Genomic DNA, 27,179 nt, shown 5'->3' with positions numbered 1-27,179 from the left:
CTGATTATAAACAGAAATGTGGTAAATGCCTCCTGGATTTTTGTTTTTAACTTCATGGGTTTAAATGGATTCTGTGTTGTCGTGTTTGCGCTGCTTACCCCGGTAAACAGGGTCCGCACTCTGCGTCGCTGTCCGGAGTTCCCGCGACGCGAACGGTGGCTTTGTAGAGGGCGTCGCAGTCTTTGTGCCGTCTGCAGATCTCGTACTTCCCTTTGGAGTATTTCCCCTGCGGGCACGGCACGCAGGCGAAGTCCTCATCCTTCACACCGTAGCCACAGGTCTGCAAAACACACACACACACACACATTTTGTTTAACATTTATCTCCTGCAGTGCGTTTGGTGAAGTGTGATTCTTCATAAACTCAGCGCTCAGTGAGATGATTTACAGCACACACACACACACACACACACACACACACACACACACACACACGGACCTCTGTGACCAATCAGATTCTTCTTTTGTCATGTATTGCCAGATTAGGACATGGATAGAAACAGATGTGTGTGTGTGTGTGTACGTGTGTGTGTGTGTGTGTGTGTGTGTGTGTGTATGTGTGTGTGTGTTTGTGTGGGTGTGTGTACAGCTCCCCATGCCTGGTTGTGTTTAAGATGACCAACTCATCACTCTGTCTTGTGTCATCATCTCCTTCTTTCTCTGTATCGTTAGTTCATCTCAGTGGGGAGGCCACACACACACACACACACACACACACACACACACACACACACATCTTTCATTTCCCTCGTCCTTTCATCTGTCTATTAAAAGAAGCCAGTGCCTCTTAGCTCTGGGCTACAGTAGACCCACTCTTAGAGAAATCTGATATTTCTTCCCTTTTGTTTGACGCCCCTGAGTCTCGGTATGATTGTTTAATATAAAACTGCGCCGAGCTATCGGCAACATCTTGTCGCTTTGGGTTAAAGCTCGCCTTGGATCTTCAGCATCCGAGTCACTGCAGAAGCCTCTGCTTCTGTTCGTCACGCTAAACTGTTTCCGACCAAAAGCTCCTCTCTTTTCAAAGCAAATTTGTCACCTATCTTAATCACGCGTATCATTAATCTAGGGGGAGTAGGATCGACTGTCACTGTTGAAAGTTGAAAATGAAAGGAAAGGAAGGAGGAGAACGAGAGAGGGTGGTGACAGGCTAACAAAGCTCTCAGGCAGAGTCAAACCAGGGAGGTTGCAGTTAATATTAAGCATCTTTAACCTGAGGGAGCGTTCACATGTCACGCTTCGAAACTTCTTTAATGTTTCCTCGTCTCACCATCAACTTCATCGCTAATTAAAAAGCTAGAAAATCTGAAAAATGAGTCCGACTTCAGAGCAACATCACACACAATCCAAATATGAGATGCACAATGTCTTTCTCATGGTGCGGTGCCTGTGTGTGTGTGAGCACGTACTTTCTGAAGCCTCTCTTGTGAAGAGGAACCCTATCGTTATCCCATGATTAAAAGGGTGTTGAGAAAAACACACACACACAGACACACACTTGTAGGGAAAGCTCAGGGGAACAAAATCAGACATGAATTACAGACAGTGGCAGCGAGGATCAGATGGGCAGGAGAAAGTGCAAAGGAGGCTCTCATCTCGCCGACTGAACCTCTTTCTTCTCGGGCGGTTCTATCGCTCACAAATGACTTAATTACTCTTTATGACAGAGCCGTGCCCTGATCACACTGAGCCTCTCATTGGAGTCTCTGTCCTGCTTGATTTTACAAGTTCGAACATTGTTGGGATGCTCACTAGAAGCACATGTTGGCTTTGTGAACACAAGGCAGGAAGGAGGGACACACAGATGGTACAATCAGGAGACTTTAAACAGGCTTTTGAAGCTCAAGGGGAGGAAGGAAGGAAGGAAGGAAAGAAGGAAGAAGGAACTGGGGGGAATGCAACATTGAAATATGTCAAAATCAATCACAAATCAGCAACAACAATGTAGCACTAGCCATCTAGCTACTTTGCTGCTGAGACGTGATCAAACTAATGTCGACTGTCTCATGCTTGCTATAAAGAAAACAGCCATGTAGCCCACTACGCCACCAAGAATCAGGAATCAGGGCCACGTAGAAGGGTCAAAGGGGTAATAATTTCCACAACCCGAGCAAACTACCTCCATAAATTGTATTTATAGCCCTAATCATGTTTCACAGGTCGATCCAGATGTAATTTACTGCACTCTGCACCCATTCACTTGAATCAACACGCGACCTTTAAAACTACAGATCAAAATAATACTCAGAATACACAACATTTGCTGCGCCCGAATAAATTACGGTGGCTATAATTCATTCTGTTCACCCTTGAGTGCGGCTGTCTCTCTCAGGTGGGTGTGGCACCCCGGGGTGCCAGCTGAAGCGTTTACCTTGGCTCCGGCTCGCTCTGGCTGTCGGCAGGCTGACTGACGGAGGCTAAATCACTGTGTGGCTACTGCGAGTCATTCGGCGTAATGCATGCCTTCACACCGGTGTCGATGAGAGCAATAAAGCGTGAGACATTGTTCATTTGAATTTAGGCACTGTTCACTGTGCAGCTATGTGTGCGGTGGGTGGTCTGAACAGGAACGACACGGCGGTTCATGAGGTCAGCGCTGTCTTTTTTTGGATTTCAGATGATCACTGATTGATCTGATACCGAATGAATCATTGCAAACACCGCTAATGAAACGCTCGCACAAAGTGTAATTACCGAAAAAGAACCACAGAGCGATAATTATAGTGACAAACTGGATTATAAGCTCAATTAATGGTTTTCGTTCGTGTCTCACCATATGTGGCTCTTGTCCCGGCTGGCACTGAGGGCAGGCCTGGCAGCTGTTACTGGTCTGATTGAAGAACTCGTACTCTCCACAGCTGGAATACTCCGCACTGGCAAACATACAACACACCTGGAGGGACAGACAGAGAACGTGATTAATGACACATTAATGACACTGTCCAAGTGCGAAAACAAACATGTGACTGGACGTGCCGCTAGTTCAGCATCAGATCAGCCAACAAAATGGGAATTAAAGAGACACTATGTAGTTTTATAGAAATTCAAACTCAGACATTCTAACATTCAATGAGGTAAAAACACAGACATGTACATTTTTTTCCATAACTGAATAATAACAATGAGGTCGCCAGAACAGGGTCCGCCACATATAAACAAAGTAAACAGTATGAGATTGAGTTGTGCTTCAAGGTCAGTTTGTTTATTCAGTTTATTTAAACATTTAAAAAAAGAGAGTGTATTTAGTTTGTTTAGGCATAAAAACATAAAAACATAAATCAGCCAATGAAGAGTTTTCTATTCTGATTAAAATGTATTCTCTTAATCCACACAGCTTTAAGTAATAAATACATGTTGAAAAATGTATCTCTCATGAAAACAGACCGCTTGCTGTCGTTCGGCCTATCTAAACTAAAATCCAGACTGTCAAGGCTCCCGTCTTTTGTGTCATCATGTTACAATACGTGTGGTGCGAACCTGTGGCGGCACAGGTCGATTTGAATAATTCTAGCCGCCATTATGGTTTTACTGACTTCCTCGAGTTTTTTAGTTTAGGCCTGCAAACTTCTACAGAATCTACAGAATGAAAAAGGAACAAGACAACAACATAACAGGATATCTAAGACGAGCATATCTCCAAAACAAAAAAAAAGTGCAATAACTGAGAGGTGTTTTGCTCATGTTTCCTTGCTCAGATTCGTTTGCTCGGTCAATATGTTTTGTAAATGTGTCTGGTCAAATTTAATGAAAAAGCATGGTCAATTTTTCTATTTGTTTTATTTATTTATTTGTGTGTTTGTTTGGGGGGTTGTATCCCTTTGTGAATCAACTACTATAGAAACTGATAAAACCTTCCATTTGTTTAAATATCTAATTTTGTATTCATGCTGCCCATAGGATATAAAGCATTAATACATATATAAATGAATATGTTGATATTAAAATAAAAAGACCTAATTTTAACATTCATTATGAGAGACGAGGTTCTCTATACAATCTTCCACGTTTGTTTCTCAGCTGAATGTACAACAGTAGGGCTGGATTCCTTCAAATGAATCTGTAGACTGTGATTGATCAGTCAGGAAAAGTTTGAATGAGCTGAAACCAAAAAAAATCAGTTTTATTGACTTTGCTGAAACTTTTCAAATCTAGAGAAACACGCTATTTTTTTGCACTAGAGTTTATTTGCAATGTAAAAAAAAAAAAATATGTGCGCGTCTGTTTAGTTTGTAATTTGACAATTCGATTGGAATGAATACTCTACATCACCAAACTAACTGCGACACAGGTGGACTGCTGACTGCAGCCCATTGATTTGTGACACGTCTTATCTAATATTATATATAAAACTGTAAAAATACACACACAACATTTTGTACATTGGCTTGTTTCTATCGAACACATTTAAAAAGTCCAATAATGATTCATACTCTACATCTGCAACAGCAGCGGAGAACAGCACTGCAGGGGGAAGACGGATGATTTATTCAGCAAAACCAACAGGCTACAAATCAACGTCGCCATTTTAATTGGTTAAAACCAAAGAGCAAAACAACAAACATCACATCCGGACTCGATCCTCTGTGATACTCAGATTAGTGGAGATCATTGTTGTGTGTCCATGAGAGAGAGAGAGAGAAAAGTTTGCACAATACCAGATTGACTTGTGTGTCCATTGTGTGCATGTGTGTGTGCGTGTGTGTGGCATTGTGTCATTGTGGCTCACTGTAATAAGTAGCAGCTGGTATTTAAAGTTTTACCAGCACAGTTTGTCCTCTTCCAAACAAACTAACTGACTTTAAAAAATCATCTGCAATCCAGAAAATAATGACTGTATGACTAAGTCTCTCCATCAGCTCTCTGTTGTTTTATTAAAATGTCCTCCTCCTCCTCCTCCTCCTCCTCAGAACCATCTCATGACAGCCGCTACAGGACACTGTTGACTGAGGTTCTGTTCAACTCTGCCTGTGTGTGTGCGTGTGTGTGTGTGTGCGTGTGTACCTGGTAGAGTTTTACAAGCAATGATTGAATAAGCTCTCCACCGTTCACTGTCCAAATCTGAACTTGTAGTTTTAATTTGGTAAGAAAAACGATTGGACAAGCGTTTCCTCTCATCCCGTTGGTTAGTCTGAGTACGTCATTGTTGAATGTATCTGCTTCATGAGATAAACTTTTGAAAAGAATGGTCACAATCACAGCAGGAAGGAGAGGATGCGATATCTTGACTTTTAGCACGAATAGTCTCAGTTAAGTATCTGGATCCTGCATTTCCCACAATGCAACTCAGCAGTAGCTTTAATAAGGCCACTCTAGCCTCCTTAATTCACACTTTTTTTAATGCCAGACCTTCAGTTTGTAATTCAGGATTTCCGCTTTGAATACTTCGAAATGTACACGGATGGATCTCTGCTCACGATAGACCCCATTACCTTTTGGTGTGGATCTGTATAAACAGACAGATCTGTTGAGTATTTTTTAGAACATAAAGCACGGATCAAGATGAAAGATCGGGCATTTTTAGGTGGTATAGTTCAGCAGTTATGGCTGGTTTTAAACTTGAAGTGACATTGGACTGGGATGATTTAATTAAAAGGGGGACTGTGGTTTCTGATTTCGTCGCGGTGCATTTCCAACGGCACATCTCAGGATCTCTTCCCCTCTTGACTAAGTGCTTGCATGTCAGCCTGCAGGTGCACACAGCGACTGATCAGAGGAGAGCGCAGTAAGGAGAGAGGGGCTAAGGTGAAAGGAGCTTGATAGGGAACACCGCCAGTGGGTTTCGACATCAAAACAAGCGGAGAATCTCCAGATTCACGCTCAGACTATAAAGATATCGCGTCTCTGGAAAACTTGGTTGACTAATTGGTACAAGTGCTGCAAAGTTGTGCAAGCTGCTGGCACACAACACCCAAAGTCTGGGTGACGCCGCGCCAAGCGTGGAGTCAACTGTGGCTGCGATCCATCCCGACGGACTAACAGCAGCTCAGAGGATACCAGAAATCAGATGATGATTTTAGAGTTAGGCTACTGCTGACTGGGTTTTGAAGAGGGTAAGAAGAAGGAAAATAAAAAAATAAAAAAAAAAACAGGAGAGGAAGAGTGAAGCAAGGGAGGGAGACAAAAAAAGAGAATATGGAGGGAAAAGGGAGGAAGTGATGGAAATAAAGTCAAAGATACCATAAATTGATTTTGGAAGAAAGACACCGGAGACCAAGGATGAGAACTTACTAATAACGACGTCAGAAAGCTGGGCATCTTCCGACCTCTCCTCTCTGACATGTTTGCGTCGTTCTTCCTGCACGAGAGAGAGAAAAACAGAGAGAGAGAGACGGTCATTGGTTGTAAAACAATCACTCTTCTGCACCAGACTTCACTCACAAAACAGCGAAGTCATGAATCCAAACATTCCTGCCAACAGTAGTGCAGTCAATGGGCACATTATGTGTGTGTGTGTGTGTGTGTGTGTGTGTGTGGCCCAGATGAGTTCACTGTCCCGTTACCATCACGTCATCGCCCATAAACATGTAATAGTAACAGAGCAGCCCGTGGCATTCCTCCGTCTCATAACTGCAGGCACACGTCACTGTTGGCTTACCTCCGCTTCAATAAAGGGAGGTGATATCACTTAATAACATTCAATTATCTGCCCATTTCTTTATGTCTCTCCCTCACACACGGGCATTAATGTCTGTTGAAATCAAAACTGGCCTGTAGCGCTGTGCCTAGTGTGTGTAGTGCTGCTGTTTCACGGGGACCTTACTCTGTTAGCTGGGCTTAAACTATATATAAATATATTACCTAAAATCACAACACCTCTAGAGGTGCTGAGGGGGGCTGCAGCAGCCCCTAAAACGAGGCCATGACATATGCCGAATTTACGAGAAGCCCCGAATTATTAAGAATTTTCAGATCAGCGCTTCACAAAGTTCAGAAAGTTTCTCCATACTCAACAACACACAAAATGTAATAATTTGATAAAGGGAGTCTGGAGAATTTCTCTATCTCTGTTGATCTCCTTCCTGTTGTTGACTGGAGATGCTCTGACCTGTAACATGTTGGTGTTCAGGTTCACACTCTGCTGTAGTGCAAAACCATCTCAAATTGTTATAAATGGTTGTTAATGATGATCTGCTAGATTTCCCTTCGGCATCCCCAACAGTCACTGACTTCCTGCTTCCCCCAACTCAAACCAAAACACACCAAAAAAGAGAAAAGAGTTCTACAGGTGAGAGGGAAGATCTGTATTTTTGATTTTTGGGGTTGAAATGTCCCTTGAACAAGTTGTATTTAAAGTATTTGCGTCCAAGACGAGCGCTCTATCCTGTTCTTGGCTCAGTGAGTGGATCGCTGTATAATCCTCCTCCGCTTTGCTGGAGTCCCACAAAACAAATTAAGAACGCTGCTGCGATGCTCTCCGACACACACACACACACACACACACACATAGTGGACGCCGGGTAAACAGTCATTAGGGGATTGTGTGTTTGTTTTAGCAACCAGGCTTATATACTCTGCGTCTCCCGGCTGAGGATTTTCTTTACGACCGCTGGCAGTAAAACCAACAGGTTGCAAATGTCTAAAAGCCATGAAAGCACCTAGTAAGACAGTAATGTGTCACAATGTGCTTTGCTCGTATTTTATCCTCTTGACATGACAGCAGGAGCTTGGATGCACTTTTAAAGTTGTTGACAGCAACGCTTCATAAAGCCTGTGTGTGTGTTTCTCTCAGGAAGGCATAAAGCATCCGTGTGTTCGTGGGAGTCCATGTGCCTGTGTGGTAATGTGCAATTGCTTATTATTGTTTTTGCACATGTGTCCGCAAGATCCAGCCTGCAATTACATATTTACTGTCCTGCATTGTTTTTTTTTGTGTGTGTGTCGGTGTGTGTGTGTGTGTGTTTGTGTGTTTAAATGACGTCCTAATTGAAAGGGTATGTGTTGGCGAGGGTAAAGATTCACCTCCTAGGTCGTGTTTGAAGCGAGTCGACGAGCAATGAGCTCAGACGCGCTCAGCGAAAAAAGGCCAAGGACTTGTAAACAAACTGAAAATAAATACAGCGAATAAAGAAATCACTGGCCTCCGGAGGGAGAGAAAGTGGAGCACACCGACTGATTTGCAGCGTTTATGGCAATCTGTTCACTGAGCTCTGAATTCTGAGGAACCCCCTCTTTCACTGGAAGCTGCACTGTTGCTTTCCTGACTGACTGAGGATTTTATGGTTTTCTTTAAACAAACTTACAAAGAACACACGGCTTCGCACTTCATTGTGAGTGTGTATTTGTGCTAAGTGTGTGTGTGTGTGTGTGTGGTCTCCGACAGGGTGGCAGTACAGATAAGAGCGCGCCACTCCCGTCGGCTTCCTGAAACACGACGCAGGCTTCGGCGGAAGCAAAGCGCCGCTGCTGGATGTTAAATTAACTCTCTCCAATTATGGTTTGCTTCTAATCTACAAGTTAATTACACGCCTCCATTTAATATTTTTCGAGCCAACAAACTCCACCATATCAGAGTCAATAAGACCCCAAAAAGAATCAAACGCTACAGTCCTTTGATCGACCCGGCAACCAGATAAGTGAATTCTCTGGCCATTAGGATCAAATGGAAAGCTGCGAGTCACAGTTCTGTGATGATGAATGTGAGAAATTAGAACTAGAATCTGCTTTTTTTATTTTTCTCATGGACCACAGTGACACTCATTTCAGTAAGATTTAAAGGCACATTATGTACGCCCAAACCCAAACACCAGTTAGTGTGAAATACACAATGTACACAAACGCACCTGTAATGACTGTAATTAAGTGCATTTCTCACGGAGTCTCCTTCAGTGCTGATGGCTACTGTATATGCTGACGGTGCAGGTGGATGTTTAAATGTGTGTACAGACACTTTTCTTGGATCTAAGGCTTCCATACATGCCGTGGAAAATTATCGTATTCATAAATGATTTATGGGTTTACATGGAACACCATAAACAGAGCTGATGACACACCCAGACCCCCCGCAGGAGGACAGAGGAAGTGACTGAAACCTTGCTGTTCTAACTTGCTGCCTTTTTTTAAATGTATTTTTTTTTTTTACATTTTAATCAAAACAGTGAAAATGATCAGTACTTTTCCTGAAAGAGGAACAAAACTACACTTTAACAGAGCTCCAGACTAACTTTGTACACTGGTTGCACGAGTGTGTCTAACTTTTTCATTTAGAAGCAAAAGATCATATATTTTAATTTAATTTGTGAACACAATGTTTGCAGATATGTTTTTTCAAATATTTTAAAAGGAAATTGTCATCACATTTAATCTATCACGTCTAATTATCTATTGAACGTGTACCTTATTTTTTCCTTGTATTATTATTTAATGTATTTCTCTGTTTTCTGTTGGATCATTGTTTACTGATTGGTTTGTTTTCTGCATGTTTTGTTAGATAGTTGTTGCACTTCACCAATTAATGTGATATTAATATCTATGAATGTTTTGTTCTGTGAGGGAGGGGAGGTCTGTTTGTGTGCCCGATGTCTAACTGACCTCTCCTGACACATATTTCGTCTTTTCCTTATCTTGATTTTACGCAATGTTGTCTGTGTGCAAACAAAAATATATATACAGAAAATGAGAAATAATTTTCAATGATCTGTATTAATATAAAATAATAATTCTGTCAGGGGAAAATATAAATCTTGTGTCCTTGTATCAGAGTTGTCTGATTCCGCCTTCTTAAATGAGATTTTTTTGTTGTTTGTTTGTTTGTTTACTTCACTACAACCGACTGTAGGCTGAATATTTCTGGGTTGTGGATGAAACAGAACATTTGACGATGTGATCTTGCTGAACACTGGTGGACATTTTCCACCATCTTATAGACATTTTATAGATCAAACAAAACAAAAAAACAAATCAGGAACATAATCAACAATCAGTGGATAGCAGCGGCGCTAGAATAGTGATTAAACTAGCGCATATGTTTCCATAGTTACCTTCTGTAGTGTGGATGAGTCCTTTTGTACTTAAGCACATAATCAGGAAATAAGTGACATTTCCAACAAGACGCGTTCAAAGTTTCTAAAGCGTGTGAAGACAACAAGAAGTACTGAGGAGATAATCAGTGTCTGACCTCTATCTAACGACAGACAGCGCTGGGTTTCCATTAGCCATGAAGGCGATCACTCCGTAACCTTTAATCAAGCCGTCCCAGCTGCCCTCACCTGACCGTACCTTCTCCACAGGAGTGGCGCTAAAGAAAACACAAACACTGACACTGTTCGTTCTGACATGAAAGAGTGTTGTTGTTTTGACTGATGTGCCCCGAGGTCAGGACAAATCAATTCAACACATCTACAGCTGAACTTTAAATCCACCTGAAGCTGTCGGAAGCATCAAAGACGTGTGTGTGCGCATGCGCGTGTGTGTGTGTGTGTGTGTGTGTGTGTTAGAGAGAGAGAGAGGAAGAAGCTGCCATTACATCTGCTATCTCAGGTCACAATCTGTCTGTCTGGCTCCAAACCTCTGATTTCACTCTTCCTTGTCGCAGACTTGAGTGAAAAACCTTCTGATCTTCAATGATGGCTAATTCCCCGACCCCCGAAGGGTTTTGATCTCACTTAATTACAGCTTACACAAACATACACACGCGTGCGCACGCACACACACACACACACACACACACACACACACACACACACACAAAAACACACACGTTAACACATATATGACCGATAAATACGTGCAGAGTTAGCTTCTGAGGGCAAAATAGGGTTTAATTGCACAAGTCCTTGTGGTGAGACCACAACTGGTGTTTGTGTGTGTGTCTGCATGTGTCTGTGTGCTTGTGTATGCAAATGTATGTGTGTATACGTGTAGGCTTGTGTGTTGCTGCTGAGGAGATGAAAGAGTAGATAGCACTTTTTTTTTTTTCAAATCAGGAAATGAAGAACTGCCAAATGGTTGTGGACCCCCTCAAGGCTACTCATTATGGGGTTAAAGTGATGTACACACACACACGCACACACGCACACACACAAACACACACACACACACACACACACACACACACACACACCTCTGTGTTTGAAGCCCGTGTGTCTCCTGACACTCTGTTCTACCTCTTTCTAGCCTGTCTCGGTGTCTCCAGCCCTCGCTCGCTCTCTGTCGGGGCAGGTCTGAGATGAAAGTCAGCCCAAGTCTTTTGCCCCCTGAGGGTATGAATCTTCTAACGACCACATAATCTCTGATAAATAACCCTTCTGTCTTTACCTGTGTCATTAACAGGTAGGGCCTGTGCAGCTCTCATGGCACCAGTGCGATGCAGCCATCGCGTCGGGCAGCTCCCAGTACGAGCGAGTGGATTTCAGCTGCTAGATTTCTGTACGAATACAGTTTTTCTTTTTAAAAGCCTTATAATTTTGCAATGTTTTCTCATCTTAATAAGTTGTCAACAACCTCCAGCCCTCCCTGCCTCCTTTCATTAGCTCCGTCTTCGTCTCTGTTTCTCATTTGGTTTCGTTTGATTGCTTTTCTTTGTCAGCAGAAGGAAATCCAATATGGAATTCGACATAACTATGGCAAGACAATTTACTCTGCCTCATTTAAAAATGCACAATAACAAACCCACTGACCTCAAAAATGCATCTGATGCAATCCAATGAGCCCTAAAAGAAGACATCTCTCATCAAAGCTCCCTGGCCCACAGTGACAAGTATAATGCCTTAATATCATTAAGAATCCGGCAGGAAACTTCAAAGCAGGATTAAGTCTGCAGTGATATGGACTGCAGCTAAATGTGACAGCCAAATGTGATAGGCTGAGTTAAAAGTCATTACAGGGATGTTTTATACCCTGTAGGTGAAAGGAGGGGTCGGCATATGGAAATTCCCATAGATCATCTCATACCAACACACACATTAAGGAGACAGGAGCCCCTGTTACCTCTTCTTCTTGGCAGTCGGAGTTGGCATCGCCTCATGACTACATCCTTGTGTTTGTATTCTTTGACGTAACGCTTTAGACGTTCATGTGTCAGCAAATTGTTTAATTTCTATAAGCAGAGCGTTCAAGTCCACCAATCAAGTAACAGGGTCTTGGTTGACGGGACCCACCTTGATGTCCCCCATTGGTTTGTGGGCCCCCTGTTCTGAAACCTCAAGTTTTACATCAAGCCAGAAGTGACCATATTTGGACAATAGAGTCGAGCTGGGGAAGATATCCTGATTGGATCTGACTTAAAACCTGAGGACACAACGTGGTAGAGACTCAATCCTGTTTGTACTCCCAGAGCTTCAAATACAGTGGCCTGGTTAGTGGCCCCATGTCTCTAAAGTTGACGCTGTAACTAGGTACCCTTTGAACATCTACCCAGAGAAAAGTCAGAATTTGGAGGTTTGTGTCCTGTGTGTGACGAAGAGTCAAGATTGCTAGTTTCTTGTAGTTATGCAAGAAAGTTACATTCTTTTACTACATAACATGATGGGACTTAGTTATGTGACTGAACATGGTTATTTTAACCCAACATATGATCTGCTCCTAAACCCATCCAGGTATGTTTTGCGCCTCAACCTAACCAAACCTTTTTTTTAAGCAACATTAATAAATGTCCAGAAGTCTTACTGTGGAGCCTTCACTTGCACTTGCACATCAGAGGGGCAGGTAAAGCGTCGTAGTCTGAAGCTAACCGCCGATCCACTAACTGAGCAGCTGTATGTGATGAGTTGAGATGGAGAACGTTTTGAAGAAGACACGAAACTAGCGACTGAGAAAATAAACTTGTGAGGAAACTGTTTAATGAGTTGACAGTCATTAAAAGAACACAGTTATAAGACCCCAAGAGCAGAACAGAACCCTAAAAAACATCAGTTGTTTCTCATGTGAAAGAGGCTCGTCTTCAGTCATATAGACAAATATGCTCTGGACTTTAATAAACGGTAGATTCTTACTGCATGATCAATCTATTGCGAGTCAGTATCTGTTTCTACCCAGACTCGGAAGCTAAATCCACTGCGGTCTTCATCATTACCTACTCTGCCTTTGGCCTGAAGAGGGCTTGCAGTTTAATAATTGGAAGATTCAAGATATCCCCGTGCTTCCAACCTACAGCAGCATGCAGTTCAATAAAACACTCAACCGAGCCACAGGGAGCTCTACTTGAAGATGAATCCAGCAACCCAGTAACTGTAAACCCAGCTGGTTTCAAATAAAAACACGGCCAAGCTGACACTTCGGGTAAATCCAGTTTCTTAGATCTTTGGTATGTGTTTTTCAAAGTGGCCAATGTGAATGAGCCACTTTTACACTCTTATTTAGTTGTCAAATCCCCAAAACAGACATTAGCTTACTTCTTCATGTACGTGTAAGCGCAATTTTAAGGACAACGTGTTTGTTTGGATTTCGGAAAATCTGCTCCTTAGCTCTGGGACACAAACCTAATGCAACAAATCAGAAGCAAACCTCAAACAGACTTTACCGATGCCAACTCTGGCGCTTTGTTGCTGTTAACTTTTACTGGAACATGTAACAGATACCACTCACCCAACATTGTTAAACGTGGCTCTTTCTGTCACTTTGGCTTAGCATTCAACTAATTAATTATTTTAAGAGGTATCCCAAATTAGTCTCTTCCTCTGAACTGTCCTGTGTCTTTCTTAATGTCGTTATCGACGGATCGTGTGGGAAACGGCTTTTCACCATCTGTGTTTAACCCTGTAAAGGATATTCATTACACCAGTTGATAATGACTTCCTGCCCGATTAAGTAATGGGCCAATCAGTGGCGAGGGAACTCTGCCAACGAGCAAATCAATGAAGAACATGAAGAAAGTGGTTCGAGGACGGTTTGTGGGCGCTTCCACAGCACTTAATTTCTGAGGACAATTAAATCAGCAGCGTGTGGTTCCAGGGATCTCTGTCGTCTAAAAGGAAAATCTGTTTCCCATTGAAATCTTTCTCTTTTTTGTCTTACTTTATTTCTTTTCTTTAAAGCAACCTCCTCTGTGCTTACACTAATATTGTTTGGCTGAGTCTGATGGTGGCTGATGATTCTGACAGTATTTGATGGCTTTGATCACGGACACCGTCTCATATCACTCTAAAAGAAACACGCTCACACACTAAAACACATAATCCCTTTTCTTCCAGGCCATAAACAAATTCCAGAGTTAATCAATGCTGTCTTCTATCCCTTAAAAAAAAAGCTGATTATTTTATCCTTTTACAGATCCAAGTTCTCAACTTGCCAAATTCAAGCAGGATCTCAAACACATGCTACCCACTCTGACACACAAACGCCCCGAATCCTTCCAGCCAACCAAGCAGCAAGTATATCGCACTCGCCATCATTGAGCCTCTGATGCAAGAAGAGGTGGTCATCGTCATGATGCAGATTTCAAAAGAAAACTCTCTATTAGCCGTCAAGAGTATGATTCAACACCAAACCAAACCAAACTGGCTTAAATAGTAACAGATATAACTCTAGCTAGCTATCGAGATGGTGGTGGTGTGACAGCTAGTCAAGATGGCAGCATTTAAACAATTGTAAGCATGAAACCACTGGATATTTTTAACAAGACATTGGGACGACTTCCAGCTCTGTTAGTGGCAGCAAAACTGGATAGTTTGAAGCATCAGAATCGCCAAAACATGATTCCTAATCTCAACCAAGTGGTTTCTGTGCATTAACCTTAACCTGACCATAAGATCACAACCAAGGATGATGGTAAGTTGATCTTTGTGAGCGTCCATTAACAGAATCATCACGAATATCTAATATAGGGAAAGACACATCTTTTCAATCATTAGCCTGTCACCATGCCATCAATTATGTCTGGATTAAAAAAAAAAGAACGACAGGAAGATAAGGTGCCTGCCATTTATTTATCCTTTATTTACACAGTGCCACATAAAACTATTTGTTGCTTAACAAATGTAAGTCAAGTGTGTGTATGTTCCAGTGTGTTATTGTGTCATTTTAAGAATTCTGATTATGTTTTCAACAGATCATCAACATGTTTGATGTTATTAGAGTTTAATATTTATGATCTGAACATGAACTCTCACAGGTGATAAAACTTCAGTCTAGTGGGTCTGCATATAAAACATGAACCAGTAACAGTGTGGACTTCCCCGCTATCAAGTTCCTGCAGTCTGTCATTTAAACCTCCACCGGCTCTGGTGAAAAACTCACTCTGACGAGACATCGTGTTTTTTTTTTTATCTTTACACCGGATGGTTTGCGCCTCTCGTTCGGTCTACTTTGTTATATTTCACATCAGGTTTTACACTTCAACAAATGCAGCTGTGATTGTTTCTAACTCATGAGGATACAATCAGAGGAATTCATCTTATTATCATCATTTTATTTCAGTGTATGAGATACCATTATTATTGCCTGTGCTTCGAATAATCCACCCGAAAAGCATCAAAACACACATCAGCTCAACTATTTCTACATTTTCTGCTCTGAATTTCAGCGATGATTCCAAGTGTGTGTTCAAGAATTTGGTCATTCCACTGTCAATCCACTTTTAAGTGGCCCTGTCTGTCTTTTTTTTTTCTCAAGGGTGAATTATGACGGAGGAATGTGCTGCTGGCATTTTGTCTCCTTTCTGTGATTTGGGTGCAGTCTGAGGGTAAATAGAGGGGTGGCAGCAGCGCTGTTAGTCAAGTAGACCAACCACTTTCACATTCAGGTGAATCAGACCATGAGGGGAGTCTCCAAACTTCTCTAAACAGAACGCACTGATTGGGGAAAAGCACTATAGCTGCAATTAATCATCATTCTCTGCAATTCAGGCTCGCGCATATTTGCGAATGTTCCTTCCGGTTCTCCAAGTCTTTAGTGCTAAAGGAAGTCAAACTCACTGAACAAAGTAGCCATCAAGGCTCAGATATCGCAAACTAAATGAGCCATAAACAGATAGGTCTAATTTGCAACATGATGACCGTCTTGAGTTTGATGTGAAAATAAACCCCTGATTAAAGCGATTTCCAGCTTCGGAGACAGACACAAACCTCAGACAACAGCTGGCTCTCGTCTGCTGCTGCCGACCTAAAAAAAATCTATTTACCCCGATCCCGTCCAACTGCAGTGTCGTGGTTTATCAGTGTGAACATTGTTTTCACAGGAGTGTCAAAACATTGCTTTGCAGCAACTTGAATTTCCACCAACAAATCAGACGAGAAAACTACTGCAACTGGGACACACAAAAAGCCGGTGTCTCTGTTTCTGTTTTCCAGAGAGGACGTCATGGGAAGACCTGATTCCTTAAATAATGAGCAGATCTTCCACAAAGCAGAAAAACACACCTCCGAAAAATAAAAATTACATACATGACCAGAGCACAACGTGAAATGTGTGTGTGCACACGTATGGATGTGTGTGTGTGTGTGTGTGTGATGTCTCTTCATCTCTCTTCATCTTTTGATTGCTTTAATTACAGACTTACTTGTCAGCTTCCCATTCGCTGCACAGGAAAAACAAACTCTTAGAGCACATGAAAAGACACACACACACACACACATATATACACACACACACACACACACCTATCCCAGCTCCAGTCAGTCTGTAAACTCTTTGATTCTGTGCCTGCCGGTGATCTGTCTTTCATCGTCTCCTCTCCCTGATCCCTTGTTCCCTTCTGTAGCTCCGCTGGGGCAGAACATCTCTCTCTCTGTCTCCGTCTCTGTTTGTTTTGCAGCGGCTGTAGGTGGGAAAGCTTAATCTGCAACCAGCTATTATCTCCACACATTACTGTTTCCCTTTTTAAATAACCTGCAATGAAGGGATTGCTGAACAAACCATCATCTGGGACACAAAAAGAAAGTTACATGTGCTTTGGTAAAAGGTGTTTCCTTCCTCCCCTTGTTTTATAGTATTGACACGAGCATCGACACAAATTGTTACTTTGGCAAAGTGATTATTCTGCAATATTTGCATCTCTGCATTCCTTCTTTCACCATAAAAAAACTGTCTTGCGTTTTTAACTCAGCATGTTTTTAAGTATTTGACAGAAAAATGTGCAAAGAAATGCCTCGTGTTGGGGAATTATTTGGTGGTGAGATATTCAGAAGTATAATGACAGAACATTAACTGTTTTTGATATTAGAAAAATTGTTATCAATATCGCTACTCTGGCTTTGATGCAACTTCCTCTCACAAGTTAATAGTAGTTCCAAATATTGATTATCAGTCTCCTTGATTTCTGATTATCTGTATCGGTATCAGCCCTGAAAAAGCCACATCGGTCGACTCCTAATGTTGGTGATTTCTTGGTTTCGGACTGAAGGCAAACACTGTGCCAGAGTTGCCAACCCCAAATCGAGGAAACCAACAACCAACAAAAATTGAGTCTACTTTACTTGGTAAATGGGTTAGAGGTTCCACTAAAGAATGTGCCACACATGGGCACCACCACCACAGCTCTAATATAAATGACCTTACTCAAAGACCGTTAGTGTTACAATAGTTATTTTCAGTTAAAAGAAATCAGCGTTGTATCAGTGTTGTTCGCTTCTGCTTGCTGTCAGCATTTCACCCACTGTGAAGTATTCTTACATTAATCTGCGCCTTCTCAGAGTGTTTCTAGCCGTTGGATAACTCGACCACATCGCCAGGAAAAAAGAAAACTAAAAAATGTTGGCGACGTACGTTTCTGCAAATCACAGATATGTTAAAACAACACTATACTTACGGTTTTGTTGGGTTTAAGCACTGACAACACTTGGTTGGGGTTAGGAAAAGATCATGTTTTTGGCTTTAAAATGGCATTTTGGTCGGCACAAACACAGCTGGATCCCGTCCTTTTCCTAAAAATATCCAGTGGTTTCACATTTACAAATGTGGAAACACAGTCTCGAGCTGCGGTCACTGGCCTGGCAGCGTTCTCGCCTGTAACTCCGACACCAGACCCTCCACAAAGTCATGCCACAAACATGTAATATGGACAGACAGAAATGCTACATGGGCCTGTGACACATACAAATATGAATGTATCAGTGGTTTACAGAAACATTACCCGCCAACGTTTTATCCTGGTGACTGGGTTGGGCTAATTCCAGTCTGAGCAGTAGCTTTTCTTGATGAATGGATGTGGCTGTGAGGCTGAAGCCAACTTCATCCTCACGGCCCTTTGAAAAAAAATGAAGACTTTAAGAATTTAAGTATGTTAAACCAACAGAGGCATCTTTGCCGTCTTCTTGTAAAGCGTATTTTCACTCGCCAACACGAGCAGTTCGGACCGCAACATCACTACAGATTCAGCACCAGACTGCACAGGTGCCCCACAACGTGATCCCTCACCGACTTCCCACCCACCAACGGTCTGCCAAAACACACCACAACGTGGGATTAAAACCTGCCATGGCGTGCAGAAGCTGTTACTTTAAGACGCCCACTCCCACACAACAATCTGTTTCAGCTTTGTCTTAACAACTAATCATTTTGTGTAATATATAAAAAAAATAGGATTTTTTAAATACCTCATTGTATTTCTGTTTTTCCACAAAATAGTTAAACACTGATGACTAACTGAGGCAGTTTCCATTCGGAGGACTCTTAAGTAGACACAAATTACACCACAAACCTCAGCGTGATTAAAACGTGCTCCCTGGGGCTCCGCGGAGAGGCTTCAACCTTTGATTCAGTATTGGTTTGTTAAACCGTCTGCGCCGCTCGTGGGGAAATAATAGCGGTGAGAGTGAAACCTATGATTAAAAAACTTTTTTTTTTCCCTTTTTATGTTGCTTTGCTGGAGATTAGTGCATGTAAATTAAAACATAATGAAATGCAGCTACCTCGCATTTTGCCGAGGACCTCCTGGAAGCCCCTCGGGGGGTCCCAAAGATCCACTGACTTATTCAAAGTTGCCTGTCCTGGTGTGCAGCAATTATTAGTTACACGGGGAAGTTATTTGGGACACAGTAAGGCAGGATGTTATCTGAAGAAGACTTTTGTTTCCTCTTTAAAAGAACAATACTCACTGGTTTATAAGACCTACCAGTGTTGAGCACATGCAGATCCTCAGCATCACAGATACATGCATGCTGATGGCCGTATATACATGTATGCTGATGACTACACATACGTTCCGCTAATCTACAGGTAGCCAAGAAGCACCAGCAAACAAAATCAATATACCAACCAAGGCCGGGAAGGTGAAGACTGCCAGGAAGTAAACACTGATGTAAACAATGCAACTTTTCAAGATCAATTTTCCTTCAACGGGAATGTTTTCAACACGTCAGTGGAGATGGAAACAAATGCTGAATGTGCGAGCAGTGACAACTCCACAGGGCACCTTTAAATATACTTCAGTACAAACAGATTATCAAAGCTTTGTGTCTATTTCCGCATCGCTAGAAAAAGTACAACACCAGTCATTCATGTGGAAGAATTTGTTTTCGATTAAAAACAACAATGCCCATTTTGTGAGCCAAAATTGTATTTTCTTTTGGATTCATCTTCCACTGGACTGCTTTACTAGCCTATAAATCTAACAAAAAACTTACATTCTCCAAGACGGTTACTACAAATCTATACATCATACAATACATAAAGGATTTAAGAGTAAATGTAGCCGTTGTTTGGATAAAAGCCTCTACAAACCGCCACGCCATAAATTAAATGCAATAACCTAATGAACTGAATAACTCCACTTCCATATGTAAACCGCTTCTTATGTGTTTGGTACAATATAGTCTCAGATGTGTGAAGCGTTATGCAACGTTCAGCCATAACAGGCCTCCTGAGCTCTATAAATTCGGATTCGGGGGGGAAATGGATATGCTGTGTGGATTGGAATCAGCTGCGGCATAAATCTCAACAATAACTTTCCCAAGAAAAAAAAAAACGAAACACACTCACACACAAGAATCCCTTTTTCTTTCTATGATATCACTCGAAAATAAATAGGGTCATTGTGTGAATTCTAGTGCCGAGGAGCATTAAGCGATGAGTAAGTACACAAATTATCCATTCGTTTGAGTCTAGTATAGGATGATCATGACTACAGGCGCTGGCTTTGTTAGTTTTTTTGCCTTCATCCCTTTAATCCTCAAGAACTCCTTTTGAAGATGAGTTACACTCCCTCCCCTGTTTCTTCCCTGCGTCTCCTTTCGCCTTTCTACCTGGGAACATTAAAAGATTCGATGGCAGAGGAGACGCACTGTGCTGGGGGCTGCAGGAGGGGAGAGAGCGGAGGTAGATAGAGAGATAGAAAGAAGGGAAAGAGTAAAAGGGAGAAAGGAGGAGGAGGAGGAGGTGGTGGTGGGGAGATAGAGACGGATTGATTTCCACCTCCAGCAGCTACAGTTCAAAGCCAGCCAGCAGACTTCAGAGGCGCGGCAGGACCCGGCATGTCCCCAGCCGGGCCAGGCTGCCTGTCTGCGGGCAGGACTTCCCCCGGGGGCCCCGGGGCCCGGGACAGTCAGGCGGCACCAAAAAAAACAATTATGCAGACAGCGAGAGAAAGATGTGTGAGGTCACAAACGCACAGTTTCTCCAACAAAACGGCTATAAATAAATAAATAAATAAATAAAGTCTCAGAGGAACAACACTGCAGGAGTGATACGTCTTATTTCGCAGCATTAAAATGATTTATGATGAAGAATTAAATTATCTGAACCCTGCTGCTGCAGCACAGGTTTCACCATAAGTGACTCTGTGCTGTCTGAGAGCCCTGTCAAGGAGCAACTCAGGCCTCAACTGTGAGGCAAGTGATGTGAGAAAGCAATCACGTCTGTCTTCCACCTTGGGCTACAACCTCTGCACCAACACGTACCTTTACATACTTCAGAATGTATTCCAGGTTACGCTTGTTAACGTGCACACTGTGCTAAAAAAAAAATGTATTTTAGGCAGACAAACAGTCATCCTGGAGAGATACAGTCCTCCAGCCTCATGCACTGGAGAACAAACATCTGCATTGTGTTGCCTGACGTGTCCCACTGTGGTCAGTCAGTGAAACGAGATGTCACCTAAACTGCGTATTTTCAACCCAAATAACCGCGAATATAACCTCAACCAGATGCATCGACTTTCCTTAAAGACGCGCATCTGCAGTGTGTCTGCCTCAAAGCCTACAAAGTCCTGTTTCAGCAGAGAAGAGCCAACTCCTGCTTGCGTTTCTTAGAAGTTAAAAAGTGACATAAAAGCACGTTTGTTTGCCACAATAATGAGTGTTGCTCAGGAATTTCCCCCCCGAAGTCTTGCAGCAATCCGTCCTCGCATTCCTGAGAGCGGAGCTGCTCAGACAGACGTCTTACCTGGAGCTCGGAGAGAGAGAGAGGGGGAGAGGGAGAGAGGTGTGGGGGCGGCAGCTGGCACTGCGGGTCCTGCTGGCGGCTGATCGCTCCTGCCGATCGGTGATCAATCTGTGGCGTGGTGTCGGGTAAGCATCGCCGAGGTGTGCTGTCTGACGGTCTTTATTTTACTCCGCACAGTTTGAGTTGTGCCTCAGCCTCCACTTTGGAGCACGTCGGTGTGTCTCCAGGCTCCTCCTTGATGAGAAGAAAAAAAAAAAGAAAGAAAGAAAGTATGACAAGCTTCCTCCGCCCTGAATGAGAGACAGATTAACGTGGGCCCAGGTAGACTCTCCTCCGCGCGGCGGGGGCCAATTAACGCGCTCCAGGCTACGACTCAACCGCGCCATCTAGTGGCCGCGCAGGCGCAGTGGCAGCAGGCTTCAAGTCAGAGAGACCACCACCGGGATGAACACAAACCGGTCGCCAGGTTGCGTTCACTGACACACCGGTAACTAGGCTACTCAGGTTTTATACTTGGAAGTCACCTTTGATTGTTTCTTCAAAGGGGCACTATGTAGACTATCTACTTTACTTTTGAATAAACAAGCTGTTCTCGGAAAAGTTTAGTTCAGTTCAGTTTATACGGTTATGGAAACCGAGAGTTGGTTTATTTAGTTTCTCTCTCGTGGTGAAAATGTCTTCAAAGCTACATAATGCATCTTTAAAGTTGACTCTACGGTGCCAGTGGACCACACCTATGTAAAAAATGTTACAACATATTCAGGATTAAAGGTGCACTAAGTAGTTTTGGAGAAGAATTCAAACTCATCTCTTTTTAATATTCACGATATATATAACTCAGACCTATTTATGTTTTTCCGTAACTGAATAAACAAGTTGCTCTCAGAGGAAACTAAGCTCTCTAGAACAATGTCTGAAGCTAGAAAGGTAGCAGGGTCCGCCACATTTAAACAAAGTTGAATTAAATTGTGTTGTGCTTTCAGTGTACACAGTTATTAAAACCAAGAGATGTTTTTGTATATTTAGCTCTGATTAAAATGTCTTCAAAACTACAGAGTGCACCTTTAAAGTAGAAGGCGACTCTTTTGTGTCAGTTAACTACACCTATAACAAATTCACAACATACTCAGGATTAAGAACACATTCACTTTCTTTATGAACCAAACCTTTTAAAACAAGTAGATCTGTGTGTTGGATGCCAAAATACAGGAACATAACAGTGAAAACTCAACTCGACATCCTTCCATGTCTTGATCACGTGTCAAGTACAAACACAGAAGTATCCCTAAGTATAACTTTGTTATATTTCTGATATGTACATAATCAACTAAAACTGAATTATACTCTTATTTTTTGTTTTAAAGAAGTATACCATTAGCAAACGTAAGGACCACTGCGCTTTTATTTAGTTTTTCTATATATTATATGTTATATGTTGTGTACATAGCCACATAATTTCTGTGTATGTTCATATACTGTACAGTATAAGTAGCCTCATAGCTGATTAATCTGCCAGTAATTTTCTAAATTATTGATTATGAAATTCTGAAAAAATGTTCATTACAAGTTTACAGAATCCAAATTTACCAACAGCAACCATCACTACTACTGCACATATTGCTACTATTGCTATTAATGACTGATATTGTCATATATATTTGTATGTATGTATATATATAGTTCAACACAGTAATTCTTTACTTTACACTCTCTATTTTTACTAATGCTACCACTACAGTTTCAACTTCTACTGGTTAAAACAGTGTACACTGTCACCTTTGACATGTATTGACATAAAACATATAGAAATAACAAGCACAATGTTCACAGACTGAGACAGAAAAGTTGGATATATTTCAGTATTTATTGGGAATATTACCACGGTCAACGTTAAAGTACTTAACAGTAGGTACACACACGCACACACACACACACACAGCCATCTTGTTTCAGATAAGAAAAGGTCTTTGAAACAGAAGCTATAAATTAGTTTGAGTGTGTCGTCTGCTTGTGTGTGTGATGTGGATGACTGGTGCCTGTTGTCTGAGTTGGACTAAAGCTTGGACTTTAGTCTTCCTCTCCTCCTCCCCCTCTTTCCGCTGCTTCTCTTTTTCTCAGCCACAGGAAGGGTGAGATAAAAGAGGGGCTTTGAAAACACTGGGAGTCCTGTAATTACTCACTCTGCCCCTCGCCGTCTCTCTGTCTTTCCCACTGTTCCTGTTTCTCTTCTTCTGTTTACCTCCATCCTCTTCATCTTTCTTGGTCACTTTCTGTTTTGTTTTTTTCCTCCTCTTTCACTCTCCCTGCCCCTCTCTCTCCGTCCTCATCTCTCGTCTCCCTTCGTGTCTCTGTCTGTCTCCCTCGTTCCTTTTGAGGCCCATTGATGTCGATCCAGGGGCTTCCTGGCTGAAAAGGAGGATGAGAGGAGAAGAGATTAGATGAGAAGAGAGGATAAAGAGAGGATGAGGAGAGGATAACAAGAAGAGTGATGAGTTCTGCTGAGAGAATGATGGCTGCTCCGTCGCGCACCGGACAAAAACACATATTAAGCACAACCTGTATTTACTATGATGGATGGCTGAACACGAAAACACACGCAACTGCCTCCGCAGAAGGTGAAATGGGATATAACGAGATTTAAGATAATGTGACATGTATTATATATGAGACAATACAATGAAACAAGCTGAGGTATAAAGGGGACAAACAAAGATTCAACACAATCAGATTAGGGATTATTTGATAAGGAAACATAACATAAAACCTTGTGTAGGAGCACCGATAACCTGATGGGGCTCCTTCAGCATTTTACAGGAGGATACATGGAAGAATCTATGAAATGTAATAAATCAGATGATGGAAACAAAACGGAGAAACAGCATTTATGATGCCTCACTAAACAACAATATCTGTGCAGTTTTGTTTGTTACCGGGCACATGGTCGACCGGGAAAAGGAATATGATATGCAATATTTTATTTCTACATCACTTATCCCTGAAAACGTAATATTCACATGTTGAAATTTACATTTGCGTGTTTAAAAAGCCAATCAATTGTGAAAATGTACATTTTTTTCCCATGTTAAAGATTTAGTTCACTTTAGAACAGCAAATTACATGTCAGATAAATTGTAAAAAATGTGGAATTCACATATCAAAATTAGCTTTTTAATATATGAACTGAAATTCGAATGTTCACGTCTCATACGGTTGTAACTCACATGGTCCATGAATGCATTTAATCCGTGGCAGATTGTATTTTGATTCTCTACAGAGTCTTGAGGTCTACAAACATTAATATTGGAGATCTGAGTTTAAATATTCAGATAGCCTAAGTGCAGCAGCTGTCACAGACCGGCTATCCTGTTTTAACCCCCCCTCAGCGGCGCATCAAAGTACTGTAGCTCAGAGAAGATAGCAGTCAGCGGAGGCCTAATTTACTTCTCGGCATAATGAAGTAAGGGTAACTTCAATTTGCAGAGGAAAAAAATCATTAAAAACAAACTTCCTCGTGCTTTTTTATGAGCCCCAAGGAGGCTCGAGCTCTGAGAGGAGAAGTTTAAAATATGCTTTTTCATTTTTCAAAGATTAAAACCAATGCAATACAGAACATAAAAATGCAATAGCTGATATTTTTCCACCTAATATTTGATATCTACCAAATGATCCTCAATGAAAAAGTCTGCATTTAAAACCACAGGGGGGGATAAAGACTCGACTGAATTCCACATTTACATACTGATGTTGTGTGACTGTATGTAGAACTTCATCTGATTCAGTTCAAATTAAAAACCAGTAAATATTCACTTCATCTTCCAGATCAAACACAGGTTGTATATTCCAACACTACAGGTCATAAAAAACACTCTGGAATCTCAGTTGACATGTTGCTCTCTAGAAACTTGTGTCCATTTTTTGTGATGTGGAGGAAAAAAAGCTGTTGTCGGAGGATCACATGCTGAACAAGTGAACCCACTACAGACTCGGTGGCGTTGTTAGCACCACTGTCAGCGTCACCCTGAACACACTCACATCCTCTAACTACACTTCAACAAGGAAGCAGAGAGCCGGTTGCCATGGTAACTGCCGTGTCAGCTAACCTACTTTTGCATGAACGAAGGACATTGGCGGATGGGAGAGAGGTGTATGGTACGTATAGGTACACAGAGAAGATCACACACACACTTCTTATTCATCGTATTTGATTGTCTCAGGCGAACGAGATTTAATCTTTCTCCAGGGGAGTCGTCAGGAGAACTCTTGTGTTTACAAAGAGATGATGGAAAGGGAGCGGGTGAGAGTTATTGTTGATATTACTGATAAAAAAAACAAAAAACAAAAAAAAAATGAAGATGATAAAAGAGGCGATGAAAGTTCGATGTAGAAGTGTGAACACATGCATCAGGTCAAGTTGAATTCCGCGGTTTATCATCATCACAAGAATTTCCCACTGGACAACATACAAATAACAAGATAACTAAAATCACTAAAAGCCCACTGGAAAGACAGAAAAGGTGTAACTGACTTTAATATCAGGAGGTGGACAGGATGGTCGTGGACTTAAGTGAGGAGGCTGCCAAGCCAGTGACCACAGTTCAAGACTGTGTTTCAACATTTGTAAGTGTGACACAACTGGATATTTTGAAGGAGGCCGCGGTGAATTTCCAGCTGCATTCCTGGAAACCTTGTGATATCCAGCCAGCCCAGTCAGCAGGACACCAGGATACATCCACACATACATGTCATAGGCTACAGACTATATTGTCATATCACTTTCGCATGGCTGCAATTCAAAGTAGTCTTTACACAATATTTTAAACCAAACCGTGATGATTTCATGACGATAACCAAGTTGTTTTTGTGCCTTAACCTCACCAGAGCAGTAGCACGGCATTGTGACAAGAGATAAACAGAAAACCGAACCGAAAGAAATGTAAAGTTGCAACATAAGACAATGTGAAGTTTAAGCACAATTCTCTCTCCTCCCTGTCATAAAATTGAAAATGCAACCAACAAATTGCAATATAGTTGGAGACAGAAGTGCACCAGCAGAACACTCAGAATGACATAATGCGACAACTGGTGCTCACATATGAAATAACTGGACATGCTGTTTGAAATAAGCAAATAAATTCAGCATGACGTATTATATATTATATCTGTTACATGAATAAATTAAAGAAAATATACAACATCTTGTACAAATGCATAATCTGTGTCCATCAGTAGCCTGTAACACTGACTCATGACAGCCTGTACAGCGTGAGCACAACATGCATCATTACATTAGTGCTGTGCACATGCAGTAATTACACGTATGGTTATTGGACAGAGCTCAGTCTTGGTGACATCTCACGGAGCTTGTGATGCTAGTTATCATCCCTAATTGACACATCTGCTACTTAAGCAGCATCCACCTTTTGTTTGTTATTGACGGCGCTGTGTCCACCGGGGAGCCCTGGCGATGCCGCTTAAATGGATTGAGGGGATTTTCACCCAATAATCATTTTTTTTTGTTCGCCTGTCCCTGTAGTTTCCCCTCTAATTCTGAATCATTGGCTGTGGAGAATTGTATTAAGCAGATGAAACGCACTGGGCATGAGACATGAGTGGGTAACGATAGAGAGAGCGAGACAAGCCATGAGTTCGGGCTCGTTGCCAGCACTCGTGGGCCGCTTGTGCTGGTGAGGCATACAAAATCAGGGTTCGACGACGACAACAACATCAACGCATACTTTTTTTTTTTTTTTTTTGCGGCTGAACTGCCGGAGCATTGCAATGTTCTGCAGCCACAGTGATACACACAGACCTGTGAGAAATGTCAGGTCTCTGGAGGTGAAACGCAAGGGCAGCTTCATCCCACAGCAGAAAGTCTTTCAGTCACCCCATAATTATTTCAAGGAACTCGACCTTCACTTGATTGCAGAT

At 41.9% G+C, this 27,179-nt stretch overlaps 1 protein-coding gene and 1 long non-coding RNA gene across 9 annotated transcripts in view; one reads left to right on the top strand and one right to left on the bottom strand.

Moving 5' to 3' along the window:
- edar (ectodysplasin A receptor) overlaps positions 1–21,557 on the bottom strand; it is a 40,088-nt gene extending 18,531 nt beyond the window's left edge. Inside the window, exons 1-4 of one of the 7 annotated variants that reach the window (XM_037110736.1) lie at positions 21,252–21,557; positions 6,228–6,294; positions 2,773–2,892; positions 99–280 (exon numbers count right to left, since the gene is read on the bottom strand). In XM_037110736.1, the coding sequence (XP_036966631.1) occupies positions 99–280; positions 2,773–2,892; positions 6,228–6,278 (353 nt within the window). In that variant the 5' untranslated portion in view covers positions 6,279–6,294; positions 21,252–21,557. Of the gene's footprint in view, positions 1–98; positions 281–2,772; positions 2,893–6,227; positions 6,295–7,958; positions 8,488–9,976; positions 10,436–10,461; positions 11,001–21,251 lie in introns of those variants that run through there. The other 6 variants (XM_037110733.1, XM_037110737.1, XM_037110738.1 and 3 more) reach the window with 6 other exon arrangements.
- LOC119026386 lies at positions 8,661–14,839 on the top strand. 2 transcript variants are annotated; one of them, XR_005077132.1, is made up of 4 exons: positions 8,661–8,872; positions 11,268–11,363; positions 11,841–13,214; positions 14,205–14,839. It is a non-coding gene; the product is annotated as an uncharacterized LOC119026386 (long non-coding RNA). The 2 variants fall into 2 exon arrangements; XR_005077131.1 differs by having other exon boundaries at positions 11,527–13,214.
- Positions 21,558–27,179: the final 5,622 nt, after the last annotated feature.

Source organism: Acanthopagrus latus, chromosome 9 (genome assembly GCF_904848185.1).
Source record: "Acanthopagrus latus isolate v.2019 chromosome 9, fAcaLat1.1, whole genome shotgun sequence".
Classification (NCBI taxonomy): Eukaryota; Metazoa; Chordata; class Actinopteri; order Spariformes; family Sparidae; genus Acanthopagrus; species Acanthopagrus latus.
The sequence above is the reverse complement of the archived record's forward strand: the minus strand, read 5'-3'. Positions and strand labels throughout refer to the sequence as shown.